This window comes from Solanum pennellii, chromosome 5, assembly GCF_001406875.1.
Source record: "Solanum pennellii chromosome 5, SPENNV200".
In the NCBI taxonomy this organism is placed as follows: Eukaryota; Viridiplantae; Streptophyta; class Magnoliopsida; order Solanales; family Solanaceae; genus Solanum; species Solanum pennellii.
The window spans coordinates 27,067,069-27,083,613 of NC_028641.1; the positions used below are offsets into that span (position 1 = coordinate 27,067,069).

Below are 16,545 nucleotides of genomic sequence, written 5' to 3' on the forward strand. Positions count from 1 at the left end.
ACTATATTCTGAAGAAGAATGCTGAAGACCAGATGTGCCTCATGAAGTGTTGATTAGAATATAGCAACATAAGCACTAAAAAAGTTTCAAACATAGGAACAAAAGTTTACCCAACTTGGGGAATCTCTTCCCCCAGAGCCAAGCCATTAAAGGATTTGAAGAGAAAAGGCACAACCTTAAGGAATGTGGACACAGATAGTTTTAACATGCACAGATAAAGAGACTCAAAAGGGCAAGGAGCTGTGCATGTCTCATGGATCTTAGTAATTGATTAAAAAAAATTGACATTTAGTGCATGAGCTTCACGTTACTAAAAGAATAATATTGGGACATACAATTTAGTGGCAAGCAAAGCTTCCTTCAATGTGCCCAAATTTGCAGAAGGGACATAATGAGTTCCCAGACCAACATAGAGAGCATCAGCAGGTGTTGATATCCTACTTCCAGTCAATCCAAGATAAGCACCTGCAATAGCTGAATTGATTAAACACATAGATAGGAAAGGAGTTGAGAAGAAAGTTCAACAATAACACCACACATACATCGTAAATCAGTATCTCATGCCAACAAAATATGGATAGATATTAGCAGAAAAGTGAGACAGGTCTCACTTGGCATCTTTACCCATTTTAAAATTTTACTCCCTTTGTAACAACTTATACGACACTCTTTCTATTTTTGCATATTGTATGATTCTAAAATGTCTGCCAGGATTGTTATTAATAATATTATCCTATAAACTTTCAGATCTTTTATTAGTTTCAATTGATATAAGAACTTTCAATTTTAACTTTGAGTATCAAACCAATTTTTCCATTATTATCAATGATTTTCTTCCACTACCCTCTATATGAAAGAGAAGTCAAATTATTTTATTAAACTTATTTTATAAACAAGCTGTAATTTGTTGTGATAGAAATGTTGAAACTGCTAATAAACAGTTAATGTGTTTAGTGAAAAAAGTGTTAAGTTGTTCTTTTGTTACAACAACTAAAATATCCTTAAAAAAATTTCAAAATATTATTAATTTAAAAGTATCCTTGTAAAGAAAAGAAGGAACAACTGACACAAAGTGAATAGCAAGTTGAGAGTTCTGTTTTGGGAAAGATATTTTGAGAAATAGAAAACATATGAAGGATAAAATTATAAAATACTTGGTCAAACCAAAAGTACTTATAAGCTAAAAAAAATCAGAAATTGGGGATAAACAACTTAAAGCCTTAAGCTAATTTTGGCTTATTAACGCCTGACTTATAAGCAGTGTTATTAAAGGTGAGCTTAAGCACTAAAGCGAGGCTCAAAAAGTGTTGAGCGCTTTCCCTCGCTTAATGTGCACTTTAGTATTGCCATCAAGGCGCTAAGGCATATTGTTCCTTGTCAATGAGACTCTTCTACAGAGGCGGCACTAAACTATTAATATTTCACTTATCCTAAAACATTCAATTTCTTTGATCATATATTTGTTGCTCGTGCTTATAATTATTAGTCTTGGACAAAACACATATATTTGTACTTTTATCCCTTTCTGCCTTTTTTCATCGAAGTCCACACTTTATTTGTGGTTTGCGCTTAAAAGCCAATATATCTTAGAGCTTTTTTGCACATTTTGCTTTTAATAAGAGCCTATAAATACTTCGGTGTTTACCAAATGCGTAGATAAAGCTTAACAGTGCTTATAAGCCAGTTTAACCAGCTTTTAAGTCTAGTCAAACACCCTCTTAGTCACTATTGCTTCTCAAGAGGTTTTCCCCATGGTTCAGGATCATGCTTAGCCATTGACAAATATAAGTGTAACATTTGTCTGCAACCACAGATCTACTTCATCAGCGCTTGCACGGATGACCTCATTTTGGTTATCACTTAAATCAGAGAACTCAAGAGTACATTCACTAAAATCACAATCAACCGTCATAGTCCTAATATTGTGTTAGTCTTGAACGTTTAGTAAGAGGATCCACACCAGGTAATGTACAAACAGAGAGCTAATGTCCATGTTCTTCAGAAATAAAACAATAATTGCTTTGTGAACATGAAAGGGATGTGTTTATGAACAACAGCTGCAGTTTTATCAAAAGCGGAAAACACAATAAAGCTCTAAGGCCCAGTGGCGCTTTAAGCATGAATAAAGTATCTCCTTTGATGAAAAATGGCGGAATGGAGAAAAAAGAAATATAAAAATGTATGTTTAGTCCAAGACTAATAATAATAAGCATGAACAGCAAACATATGTACAAATAAATTCGGATAAAGAAATTACAATAAAGTGAAATTTCAAACTATTTAGTGTCATCTCTTCGGGAGATGCTCAGTAGAAAGAAAAGGTATGATATAGAGACTTGATGACGACATTGAAGTGCACATTAAGTGAGGTAAAGCGCTTAACGTGTTTTGCACCACACTTCAGCTCATAATCGCACATTAAGTGAGGCTAAGCGCTTAACGTGTTTTGCACCACACTTCAGCTCATAATCGCTCTTAAAGCATGGTTTTGACAACACTGAAAAGGTGAAAATGCATGAAGTGCTATTAGGGTGTTAATAAGTGTTCTTTTATCAATCAAACACCTGAAAGGCTCCTCAGTTACAGATCAAAAGACTACCTGAAAGGCTCCTCAGTTACAGATCAAAAAACTATCATATTTCTAAAATTCATCAAAGAAGGAAATCACCTCAAACACCTTAGAAAGTTCTGAAATGTTGATCATAATTCCTACCTCCAAATTTTAGAAGCCCAATCGATAGCATTCAATAACATACAGACACTGATGCAAGCATGCTTCTCTTGCTGACTTTAGCATCTAGATATCAGGGATGGAGCCAGCTAGGGCCTAGGGGGTTCATTCGAGCACTCTTAGAGCCTGTTTGGCTCAGCTTAAAAGCTGGTCAAACTGACTTAAAAGCTGATTTTTGACTTATTTAGCTGTTTGGCAATACTCAAAATAACTTATTTTAAGTTAAAAAAGACTTATTTTAAGCCAAAAGTTAAAAGCTGGGGTAGAGGTGCTTTTTTTTTTTTAGCTTATAAGCTGTTTTAAGTTGACCACATTTTTACCTTTTTGCCCTTAATATTTTTATACAATCTCCAAATTACCCACATAACCCTACATCTCTTTCTTCCATTTTTCCCTTTTCACGTGTGGATGATAGACAGTTACTATTACTAATGAATGAAAATAAAATAAATCTTAAATCTTTCAAGTGATATATTCAAATTATATATTATTAAAATGTAAAATAAGTTGCACATATAACTTAAATAAAAATTTATATTCCTCTTATAAATAATTTGTGATAATAAAGAAATATGTGAAAGATAGACAATTATTATTACTTATGGATGAAACTAAAATAAAATCTTAAATCGTTCTTTGATCTATTCAAATTATATATCTTTAAAATCTATAGTAAGTTTATATTTCCTCTTATAAATAATTTGTGATGAGAAAGAAATATATGAATGATAGCAAAATATAATTATTTATGGCTGTAAAATATAAATTAATTAACTTTTATTATGTTAACAACTTTTAAGGGTATTTCAGACATTTTGATTTAAAAAGCTGTTTATCAGCACTTATTTGCCAAACACATCAACAACTTTTTTTTTAACTTCAGCACTTTTATCCAAACGCATAACTGCTTATTTTAAAAATAAGTTTCAGCACTTTCAAAAGTACTTTTTTAAAGCTGCTTTTATTAAGCCCATCCAAACGGGCCCTTACATGGAAAATTACATTACTTATATATGATTAAAATTATCTTTAATGTAAATGTAGATGTTGAACCCCCCTTTGGCTTCTTTGTATGTTTAACTTTCATATTTTGAAACTCGTTACTGAAATCCTGGCTCCGCAAGTGCTAGATAGTCTTCAATACTTTCTGTAATCTTCCATCCCCAGATCACAGAGCTCAATTACCAAACTTAAGCTATTAGAGAGGAGAGAGAACTATGCCCCAGTTATATGAGTTTCCATCTTTTATTTCTCTTTTTAATAATTTTTCATGCACCAAGATAGCGTTATTGGAATTTGCTCAGCAAGAAACACTCAACTGAGTATAAGAAAATATACCAACTGTGCCTTCTCCAGGACCATGTGCCGCTATATAGGAAAAACCGACATCTGGAAACAACCCAATTCCATTTTCTGGCATCGCTAGAACAGTCCTCTATAGAAAAATAAGAAGTGTAAATAAGATGTTACTTGCTAAAACGAGTAATTCTCCATAAGGCTAGAGAACTACCTCTGTAATAACCTTGTAACGACCATGACCAGATAAACCAATTCCAAAGCCCATTGTGATGCCATCCATGAAGCTGATGTAAGGCTTTTTGTACCCGGAGATTTTACATATTATAGGATACTCAGCTGTGAATACCTGTTACATATAACAGGAAAGGATATTGATTTCTACTTTTACACAAAGGCCTCCTAACTCGGCTGCAGTATTCAATTGAATATAAGCATAAAATAACACATTCAAGCATTACAGGTGGGGAATATAATACTGCTGTATAAAGTGTAAAGAATAAGATCGTGATGCTTTGGTGTTAACATTCTCCAAGAATCACGTGTACCTGAAAAAGAGAGCCTACAATTTTTAACATGGAATAACTTAAGATGCATGTACATAAACTACAACAGGTGTGCACACATGCCACGAGAAGGACTATGATTGACAAAGATGGTAAAAAATTAAACAAGGATCATGACTGAGATGGTAAGAACATTAAACAAGCCTATGATGCTCCACATCTTCCATTACTACTTTCTTATGTGATCCAATTTCATGTCTCTTTTATACAAATCGTCCAATTTTTAAAATTAGGAAATATCAAAATATAAAAAGTCTTAGGCCCCACACTATTAGTCAATTACTTCTTCACCACAGATAAAAAGGCCCTGCCTGTATTTTTCTGCAGATAACTGATTCTTTGGATAGTTATTAGGAACCGAACTAACAAAAGGTCTGGGTAATATGTTTGCCACAATCATAGTGTGTGTTCTACAGCTAGTGCAGTTTGTTGTGAGTATGGGACTTGCTTAACTGAGTAGACAGAATCATGATCAAAATGAAGCTATTCATGTTTAAAGGACAGTATACAAAACCTCTATCATATCTGACTGCTGTTTTTTTGCTGCAATCTGCTTGATATCACCACCTGCAGGTAAAATCACTAGGACTTCCGTTATCCATCATATTATTAGCATCAACTAATCACGACAATGTCAGAAAATGAAATTACAGATAGCAAACTCCAAAATATACTGTGGATGCCACCAGCTTTGACACACCACCAAAAATACAATACAACATGAAACACAAACATACACTGTCAACTGTAAGCCAAATCTATGTGGGGGGGAAAAAGAAGAAGAAAATCGGTGACAACCCCCTAGTATTCAATCCTGCATTGACAATGAATGGTCACCCTCAACTCTTAGTAACACAGGGGATACTATGTAACATATAGAATAGTTGGTCTCTAACAAAACGAACAATGAGATAATGTAACAACTACTTTAAGATTTAGATGGTGCAAAACTACAAACTAGAGGTCCAGCACACAGCTTTCCTCTAAATAAGGAAAAGCATGTTACCTGCTGAAAAGGCACGGGGAGAACTACTGGCAGCCAAAACACATTTTACTCTTGGGTCTGTTTCCCATTCATCCAGGAAACTCTTGTATTTGATATCCATATCTGCATCATATTTCAATGAAACGTGAGTGCACAGACCAAACTATGCAAATGGTAATGATAATGTTAACTTCAATTTGTTAGTCTTACTTATGATTTCCTTTTTAGTCTGTTTAAAAAAAATGACTTCGTCCCTTCTTATTAACTCTTAGTTTCAAATTTTCACACGGTCTCAATATTAAAAGACATTTTGGTACATTGTTACCTATCTTAAGTTTAGATTATAAGATTAATAAGTCCTCTTGACTTTCTTAAGCTTCATGTCAAGTCATAAATCAGACATACAAATTGAAACCGAGGGAGTAACAATGATATTGATATGATGAGAATAATGATTATAGTATCAGTTTAAAACAATAAAACTAACAGTTACATTGTGATATCCTGGTTCGCTAACCCTAACCCGGTAGCAGACTAAGTGTAAGGGGCAAATCATTCGCTAAAGATACAAAGAAGTAGTACAAATTTTTATGATTTATTTTCTTCTTACTAATTCTCCGAGAAATATTATTCCAAAATTTTATTATATCCCAAATGATCAACTAGACCGGTTTCTGGGTAATATTCAGTAGTATTTAAGCTACCAACTCGTACAGGTAGCTCAAAGTCAAACATTTAGGTCTCAATCCTAAAGCAAAAGATGTTTGTTAATAACTTGTAAACGCGAAATGGAATCTGCAAAAATGAAGTGACAGTAAAGAATAAATGATCCACATTATGTATAAGAGTTGAAAATTGACCTAAGTTCATTGCATTGAGAGCTTTAGGACGATCGAGAGTGATAACGGCGACACCGTTCGGGTGGACATGTCCCCTGACAAATTCATCGGCGCCGGAGGCCATGATGGCGAAATTTCGATGAGGAAGAAACATGGTCATTTTGGAGTAATTAGGTAATAAGGAGTGAGAAGTCGTAGCAGAGAGAAGAGTAGCGGATCGACCTATTTTTAAAGCATAAGAAAGACTTGCCATCATTTGAGTTCCTCAATCATAACAATCATCTCTTCTTCAAATATGTACTACTACACTTTTCACCTTAATTCCTCTAAAATCTTCTTTCTATTTTTTTTTTCATCATACTATTACTGTCAAAAAATTTTACAGATATATATTTGACAGGACAATTTTTTTTTACTAAATGACACGAGCAATAAAATTGAGGTGATTTCGTAATTTCTTTGAAAAATTGAGGATGCTTGGATAAGTTCATTAATTTTTTATACCCAAATTATCCTCCAAAGTAAAATCACTATCAATACTTTTTAATATCACTCATCTTTAAAAGTAAAATCACATTTGAAAAGTCCAACATTTAATCATTATTTTTCATTTCACACTGGCTAAGAAATTTTTTATTTAATGTCTACTCAGATTGAACTTTAGAGTTTTTTTTGTAAGGTTCACTTCTATTTTTACTAATTTTGGGTCTCCATACGTTGTTGATTTTTTAATGTTCTTTTTTGTTTCCTCTTCGTTGATGATTACCATTCGGAATTATAAATGAATAACAATTCTGAATTGAGTAAAGTATATTTGTTTAGAAATTTTTTGGTTATGATTTTTTTTATAATAATTGTAGAGTACATGTATGCATATTTCTCAATATTCTATATATTCAAGTGGGCATGAACGTGCAAATTTGACCATTTGACTTGGCAGTAGTTTATACCGATGATACAAGAATGGTTGAAGATTGGAATATTAGAATGAAAGAGTGAAATTAAGCTACGAAAGTACCGTGAAAACATTTTATTATTAATTGCATGTGAATGTAAAGAAAATATTATTTAAACGACAATATATACTTATGCTAGCGATGTATTTTTTGAGATTTGTTTTTGAAATAACGACACATTAATTTATTTTGACGATTTCTGATATTATTTTCATTTAACATTGTGTGTGTTTTGTGATTGTGATGTTTTTTGCATTGTCTTTTGGTTTGGGCCTTTTTTCGATCTTTCTCCATATTATGGATTAGGCCTGTAAACTTTACTTTTATTTACTAACTTAAAAAACTTAAACAAGAATAAACAATATATTGATTTTGATTATCAATAAATGTTATTGAAGTCCGAAATGCTAAAGCATAAACGATTAGTCCATATTTAAGGAGTTTGAGGCTAGGTTATAATTACCCCATTTTAGTTATCTATTTCAAAACCACTTTGTGGTTACGGGTTTTAGAGTAAATTTTATTCTATTATGATTTTTTAAAGAAGATTGTAAAAGTCTTTATTTGAACCCTTTTTACATGATTGATGATCCTTCATTAGTATAAGTCGAATCATTATGATGCTTTATAATTGTAAAGTATATAGTAACACATGAGTTATGCTCCCTGACAAATACAAGTCAATTGAATGTGATTATATATGCATGATCAAGCTATAATTGGGTAATACAATTAGCTACGGTATATGTTACCCTTACATCTATTAACTTCACATTTTAGGATTGATTAGACCATATTTATTGAAATTTCATAGTGATTTTCATCAAACAACTGATATGAAATAGCAAAAAAAATTCTTCGTGCTATTGCAGAGTGAATGGCTTAAGTTAATCGATGATACAAGAATGGTTGAAGATTGGAATATTCGAATGAAAGAGTGAAATTAAGCTACGAAAGTACCGTGAAAACATTTTATTATTAATTGCATGTGAATGTAAAGAAAATGTTATTTAAACGACAATATATACTTATGCTAGCGATGTATTTTTTGAGATTTGTTTTTGAAATAACGACACATTAATTTATTTTGACGATTTCTGATATTATTTTCATTTAACATTGTGTGTGTTTTGTGATTGTGATGTTTTTTGCATTGTCTTTTGGTTTGGGCCTTTTTTCGATCTTTCTCCATATAATGGATTAGGCCTGTAAACTTTACTTTTATTTACTAACTTAAAAAACTTAAACAAGAATAAACAATATATTGATTTTGATTATCAATAAATGTTATTGAAGTCCGAAATGCTAAAGCATAAACGATTAGTCCATATTTAAGGAGTTTGAGGTTGGGTTATAATTACCCCATTTTAGTTATCTATTTCAAAACCACTTTGTGGTTACGGGTTTTAGAGTAAATTTTATTCTATTATGATTTTTTAAAGAAGATTGTAAAAGTCTTTATTTGAACCCTTTTTACATGATTGATGATCCTTCATTAGTATAAGTCGAATCATTATGATGCTTTATAATTGTAAAGTATATAGTAACACATGAGTTATGCTCCCTGACAAATACAAGTCAATTGAATGTGATTATATATGCATGATCAAGCTATAATTGGGTAATACAATTAGCTACGGTATATGTTACCCTTACATCTATTAACTTCACATTTTAGGATTGATTAGACCATATTTATTGAAATTTCATAGTGATTTTCATCAAACAACTGATATGAAATAGCAAAAAAAATTCTTCGTGCTATTGCAGAGTGAATGGCTTAAGTTAATCGATTAGTCTATAGGTCACAAGTTTGAATCTAGGATAGACCATAATTTTAAGTAATTTTTTTAAAAATAAACTATTTAAATGTTTTAGGATTTAAATAATTTTTAATTTCATATTTTTTTTCTTAAATAAGATTGTAAAAGTATATATTTGATCAACTTCACAATAATTGAAGATTTTTAAGTCGAATCATTATGGTGAAAATAAACCTAAAGTTATAGTAACATATGAGTTACGCTCCCTCACAAATACAAGTCAATTGAATGTGATTATATATACATGATCAAGTTTATAATGGGGTAATAACTTCACATTTTAGGATTGATTAGACCATATTTATTGATAATGTCTAATTTTATAAAATTTCATAGTGATTTTCATTAAATAACTAATATGAAATAGACTAAATAAATTTTCCTTCGTCAATATAAACCAATGTTATTGCAGCGCGAATAGTTTAGTGTCAATCGATTAGTCTATAAGTCACGAGTTTTAATCTAGGATAGGCCACAATTTAAAGTAATTTTTTTTTTCAAAAATAGACTATTTGAATATTTTAGGATTTAAGTAATCTAAAAATTCATATATTTTTTCCTTAAATAAGATTGTAAAAGTGTATATTTGATCAACTTCACAATAATTGAAGATTTTCACTATTTTAAGTCGAATCAATATAATGAAAATAAACCTAAAGTATATTGTAACATATGAGTTATGCTTCCTCACAAATATAAGTCAATTTAAATGTGATTATATATGTATAATAAAGTTATAATTGGGTAACAACAATTAGTTACGGTACATGTCACCTTCACATCTATTTGTCTTCACATTTTAGGATTGATTAGACCATATTTATTGATAATGTCTCATTTATAAAATTTCATAGTGATTTTCATTAAACAACTGATATGAAATAGACTAAATACATTTCCTTTCGACAATAAGAACGAATGCTATTGCAGCGCGAATGGTTTAGGGTTAATCTATTAGTTTATGGGTCACGAGCTCAAATCTAGGATAGACCACAATTTGAAGTAATTTTTTTCAAAAATAGACTATTTGAATATTTTAGGATTTAAATAATTTTTAATTTCACATTTTTTTTTTAAATAATATTGTAAAAGTGTATATTTGATCATCTTCACAATAATTGAAGATTTTTCACTATTATAAATCGAGTCATTATGATGAAAATAAACCTAAAGTATATTATAACATATGAAGTTATGCTCCCTAAAAAATACAAGTCATTTGAAAGCGATTATATATACATGATCAATTTATAATTGGATAATAACAAATAGTTACGGTACATGTCATCCTTACATCTATTTATCTTCATATTTTAGGACTAATTAGACCATATTTATTGATAGTGTCTCATTTTATGAAGTTTCATAGTGATTTTCGTTATATAATTGATATGAAATAGACTAAATACATTTTCCTACGTCAATATGAATGAATGTTATTGCAACACAAATAATTTAGGGTTAAACAATTAGTCTATAGGTCACGAGTACGAATCCAGGATAGGCCACAATTTAAAGTAATTTTTTACAAATTTTTTATTTAAAGATGAAGTTATTAGTTTAAAGATTAAAGAAGGCACCAGCTACTTGTTAAAAGATTAAAAAATGATACATTCATGATTATATGTATTAATAGATATAGGGAATTTATTACATTAAGTTATCAAACCGAATTATACCTTTGAAGTAAATGATACTCTTTCATTAAATGTGGCAACATGTGTGTATTCATTCTGCATTTATTAATGTGTTTCAAAAATCATTTTTTTATTCTTCCCATAAATCAAATCAGATATTGTAACTTAATGATTTCATTAAGAGTTCTGTTTCATTAATTGAAAATGGATGTACATTGTATGTGAATTGTGGAATTGTTAAGATAACACATCCTAAAGAATAATTTGTAGGGTTAAAAAAGATACTTATATGTTGATGTGTATATTAATATTATTAAACTTCACACAGAATATTTGTCATTAAATTAGCTCAGAAGATGAATCATTTACTAAAAAAAAATACGAAGTAATGGAACAAGAAGAGAGTAGCTTTTTGGAACGTATACCTAAACAACTACTTCATTAAATGAACTGATCTAGCTTATCGAACAACTTCCAGTACACTCTCAATACCATTCATTTGCAGCAAAATGGATTTTCGTTTCTGTATAACAAAATGAAAAGTCAAAACTCTTGCAACTCTTCATTACACTATCAAATACTACTTTGAAAGGGTTTCAAACTTGCAACTATTCATTACACTATTACTGTCATTTAAGATGACAAATATCAAAAATTTTATAGAAATTTTCACTTTGAATTGAAACTTCTTTGAATTTGAAAATCTATTTTCAATCAAAAAAATGAAGAGAGCGAAAAGTTTACCTATTTATTTTTATTTAATTGATAGGGAGGTTGAAGAGATTGTAAAAAGGGTGGCTTCATCCTCTTTCACAGATTTAATAAATCTTCGACTAAGGTATTTACCGAAATTTAAGTTTAATTATTTTCTTTATTCTTTACTAACTCATAGATTTTGTAGGTGCAAGCTTCTTAATGATATAGCAAGTGAACAATGGTACATGGTAAGGTGTCGCTGGAAGGAATTTGATGTTTTCGATTCATAAATGATGTGATGATTGCATCATTCAAACGTTTCATTGACAAATGCATAAATTGTGGAAATACATAAGCCATGTATAGGAAAGGCCAGATAATAGTTTATTTTAATTTTTTTTATATGTATCGGATTTCTTGACTTGTTCTTATTAATAGATGTATGTTTAATTTTTTGTTTTCAAGAATAATTTTAGAAAAAATATAAATTCAGATGCTGCTCTACATTAATTCACAAAGCTTCAAAAAAAGGACACGGCGATGCAAAATATTCTTTTGGCATTATATCGATATGCTTAGGCGGCGTTTATAAAGAACAAGGGGGCAAAGATAATTGGCAAAATGAAGATTACCAAAGAACAAAGAGAGATAACAAGATAGTATCGTTGTAGATTTCAAGAAATCAAGGAATGTTACTTTGTGTTAAATCCTATATTTGATAATAAACCCCAGAGATGTTGTCTTATTAACCATGTTCCTCTTGGTTAAACATAATATTTCTTTCATCAAATATAATGTGCTGGAATTTCTTCCTTTTAGTAATTCATAGGGAGTTTTATCTAATCTGGGATCTATTAATGGTGTAGCAAGCAGTATTTATGGCTTTCGCCCATAATTGATTGGTGATTATGTTTGCAATCAGCATGGTTTTATCCATTTCTTGCAAGGTTCTATTTTTTATTTCAACCACACCGTTTTGTTGAAGGGTTCTAGGGGCAGAAAAGTTATGATCCACTCCATGGACATCACATTGAGCAAATTTTGAGTTTTCAAATTCAGTTCCATAATCGGATCTGATTGCCATTAATTGTTTGTCAAATTTCTTTTGAATTTTTCTTATTAGTGAGCAGAGTGATTCAAATACATCATCTTTCGATGTCAGGAATAGTGTCCATGTAAACCTAGTATAGTCACCAACTAGTACGAACACAAATCTTTTCCCTTCCTTGCGTTTCACTCTTATGGGTCCACATAGATCCATGTGTATTAGTTTCAAGGACCAGGTTGAACTTATCACCTGTTTTGATTTAAAAGATGATTTTATTTATTTTATTAAATGCAGGACTCACACATCTTTTCTTCTTTGAACTTTGTTTTTGATAGCCCTATTACTAATTCCTTATTGATAAGTTTATTTAGTTGTACCTGGATAGCATGACCTAGTCGTTTATGCCAAAGTAGATGATCTTTATCTAACACACTTAGACAAACTAGATTCTCATCAGATGTGATTGAAGTATCTAAAGTGTAGACATGTTTATCCCTTTTTCCATCAAGTACTACCCTTTTTGTATTTAGATTTATTACCTCAACACCAGTGGATAGAAAGATTGTCTTGTTTCCTTTGTGACATAGTTAGGATATACTAAACGGGTTGTGTTTCAATCCTTCCACACCTTTTAAATAGATTGTTCCTCAAATATTCCAATCTTACCAATGCCTTTGATTTGCCCCTTTTTTCCATGACCAACTCTACCATATCACCTTTTCCTTCTCCGAGTTAGGGAAACATTGCTTTGTCTCCAGTCATGTGTCTTGAGAAGGCGCTGTTTATGTACCAATGTTGCTTGCTTCCTCTTACTTCTTCCTGAAAAAGAATTAAAGGTTAGTCTTAATAATCCAGATCAACTTGGGCCCTTTATTTTGATCAAAAGGGTGAATAAGATCTCTGTTTATCCAGTTGGGAAGATTTTGTAGAAGGTGTCTGTTCCTCGGGAGTGTGTTAGTTCTGGTTCTTGACAGGTTTTACCACAGAGACTATAAAATGAAGGAATTTCATTTTTGATTTGTTCAAAACCTATTTCAGCCTTTGTATTTCGTGTGTTTTTTCCCAGATGTGTGACTATCATGGATGATCTTGTCCATTTATTTGCTTTTCCCATATCAGTTTTTATTCTGACAATTGCAGATTCATCTCCAACATTTTTATTTTTACAATCTTAAGTCGTGAGTTTATTCACTTCATGTTCATACTTAGGTTGATCCCATGCCTTTTCTTTACCAAGAATTTTCAGTTTTATATTTTCAAACTTTAAAGTCAGATTGCACGTTTCAAGTTGCTTGGTTTTCTCCTATAGTTCACTGTTGAGTTTTTTGAGATCGATATACTCAATTTTAAACTAGTCATGGAGGCAAGCAATTGATTTTTGGTTTTAACTAGTTCTTGAATGGTGTCCATAGATGTGAGTGTTAAAAAGGCTAATTTTTTCTTAGAGAACTTCATTAGCTTATCTTTAATATCAGTAAGGTTTACCTCCTTCCTTCATAGAATGATTCAGGTTCAGGTTCTTATTCTTCTATGTTCATTAAGTCAATCTCCTAAGCATCGTCTTCATACATGTTTGAACCTGTTCCTCATGCGTCATACATTGCTTGTTCCTTCTATTTGTTTTTTCTTTTGCTCAAAAGTTCCTTCTTTTCCTTTTCAGACCTTTTCTCTCCGTTCTACTTTTCACATATGATTGTCCTTACCACTTGAAACATCCTTCACTTCGTCATTTCTCTGTAGTCTTTTCTTTTGTGAGTGGTGACTTTTTGCCAGAATTTATGCCCCTTTTAGGAATTTCTTGAAATTTCTGCTGATCAGTGCTAAATCCTCATCGTCTATATATGATTCATCATTTTTACTTGCTTTGAGTCCAAGATTTTTTTATTTGTTTCCCTCACTTTTTTTGTCAACATTTATCTCATATGTTTTGAGATTTCCTACTAGTTCATCTAGGGACGTATTGGTTAAATCCTTGGCTTATCTGATTGCACTAACCTTTATTTCCTATGATCTAGGCAAGGTCCTAAACACTTTGTGTACCTTTTCCTTAGTGCTCCCCAAAGATATTAACTAGTTTACTACAGTAGCGAATCTAGTGATCATGTCTTGAAGTGATTCTTCAAATTTCATCTTGAAGGCTTCACATTCCGAGCATAGCCTAACAATTTTGAATTTTCAAACCTGAGTTGTAACTTCATGAGAATTTTGTAGTCTATCCTATATTTGTTTTGCAGAGGTACAACTTGAGATGTGATTAAACTCATCTAGTCTTAGTCCACATACAAGAATGTATTTTGCCTTTGTATTTTTTTCCCGGCATCTTCTATTCAGTTTCCCCTTATTGTTCTTTGGGTTTTGGAACATTATTTCCTTCGGTATCCTTAACAGGAGGGGTTAAAGGAAAATCAGTGATTCTAACCTACAGTTCATAGTCTTCGGCTTGAATGAAATCCTTTATCCTTGTCTTCTACCATGAATACTATTGACCATTGAACAATGGTGGTCTCTTGATGTATTTCCCTTTACCATGAGAGAGAGAGAGAGGAGGTCGAGAATTGATAATGATACTTATATTGAGTTTTTAGAATCTTGGCTAAGCGATCTGCCGAAGCTGTGGGATGTCAAAACACATCGGCAGGGATAACCCTCTTTCCAGTATTTTCCGAAAAACAAGATAACCCTCTGATACCACTTGTTAGAATTATGACCTCCTTAATTCAATAAAAGAACACATACTTACTACTTGTTCCCCGCTATTTGAAGTTAGCAGCAAACAATTTCATAGAAAAATTTGTTCAAGACTTCATATTATTAATTGCACCTTCAAATAACACACGATTACACAACTATATAATCTAAAGAATTATAAACTCTAATTCCTAACTATCCAAGACAAAAAAAACGGTTTAAGTCTTCTATCATTCTTCAAGTTCGTGACACTTGTTGAACGAAACCTACTCACATTACTTGATTGTAATAAAAAAACTCTTGACTACAATCTTACAATGATTTCTCTCAAATCGAAGCACTCCCAAGTAAATATCAAAACTGTTGATTGTGTTTTAAATATCTCTCAATATAAGTACATAATTTTTTCTGATGAAAATATTGCCCTTTTTTTAGATCAGAAACTCTTCGAAGTCTTGTTCACCTCAAACTTGTCTTTGTCGCCGCCATAAAGTCTTGTTCAACTTGAACTCGACTTAAATTTCCCTACTGAACTTGGATTTGTCTTTATTTCCTATTTGTATATTTATTCACGCAACTAATGTAACAACCCGAAAATAACTATGCGAAGTAAGTCCTAAACGTACCTAGAATGCCTAGATTAGACCGGGTTCATAAGTCTTAATGCGCGTGGAACCAGAACTCCGAATCCATGTACCAGCCAAGCCAACCAACTTGTTGAGTTAGTTGAGCTAGGCAAGGTTGGGTCCAGCCATGTAGGGCACCCGAATATTAAGATTCACCCGGATGAGTCTTAACCGGACTTGAAAAGGGTAATTTTAGGTTTGGAGGGTCTAGGGGTAAAATGGTCTTTTCCAGGATAAGGGTAGTATTGTAATTACCCTAAATATTTAATTATTTAATTAATTAATTAATGTGAATAATGGACAATTCGGGTAGGGTTGACCCGAATTTGACCCTTTTCACGAGTAAAGCTTCACCCTGGTTCGATCCTTGGTGGAAGCAATGTTAAATTGAATTAATTAATATTAATTATCTGATTTAAGTAAGGGTATGGCAAGTCATTTCACCTAAACCTTAAAAAAATCAGATTTTTTAATTAATAAATAACAAGGAGTCCTAGTTTGACTAAGTCTTCAACTAAAACTCCTACACTTACTCTCATCTCTCTCCACTCTCATTCTCACGACTTTCTCCACTCTATTCTCACGTTATTTATGTAACGACCTGTTTAGTCGATTCGAGCAGTAAGATTAGTTTGATAAAAACTGACTGGGTCG

General features: G+C 31.7%; 1 protein-coding gene across 1 annotated transcript in view; it reads right to left on the minus strand.

Annotated features, from left to right (window-relative positions):
* Positions 1-6,707, minus strand: part of LOC107020394 (3-hydroxyisobutyryl-CoA hydrolase-like protein 4, mitochondrial) — a 34,135-nt gene extending 27,428 nt beyond the window's left edge. The window contains exons 1-6 of the mRNA XM_015220736.2: positions 6,439-6,707; positions 5,600-5,701; positions 5,108-5,160; positions 4,242-4,376; positions 4,070-4,166; positions 336-465 (exon numbers count right to left, since the gene is read on the minus strand). Of these exons, the coding sequence (XP_015076222.1) occupies positions 336-465; positions 4,070-4,166; positions 4,242-4,376; positions 5,108-5,160; positions 5,600-5,701; positions 6,439-6,673 (752 nt within the window). The 5' untranslated portion in view covers positions 6,674-6,707. The remainder of the gene's footprint in view (positions 1-335; positions 466-4,069; positions 4,167-4,241; positions 4,377-5,107; positions 5,161-5,599; positions 5,702-6,438) is intronic.
* Between the last annotated feature and the right edge of the window lie 9,838 nt (positions 6,708-16,545).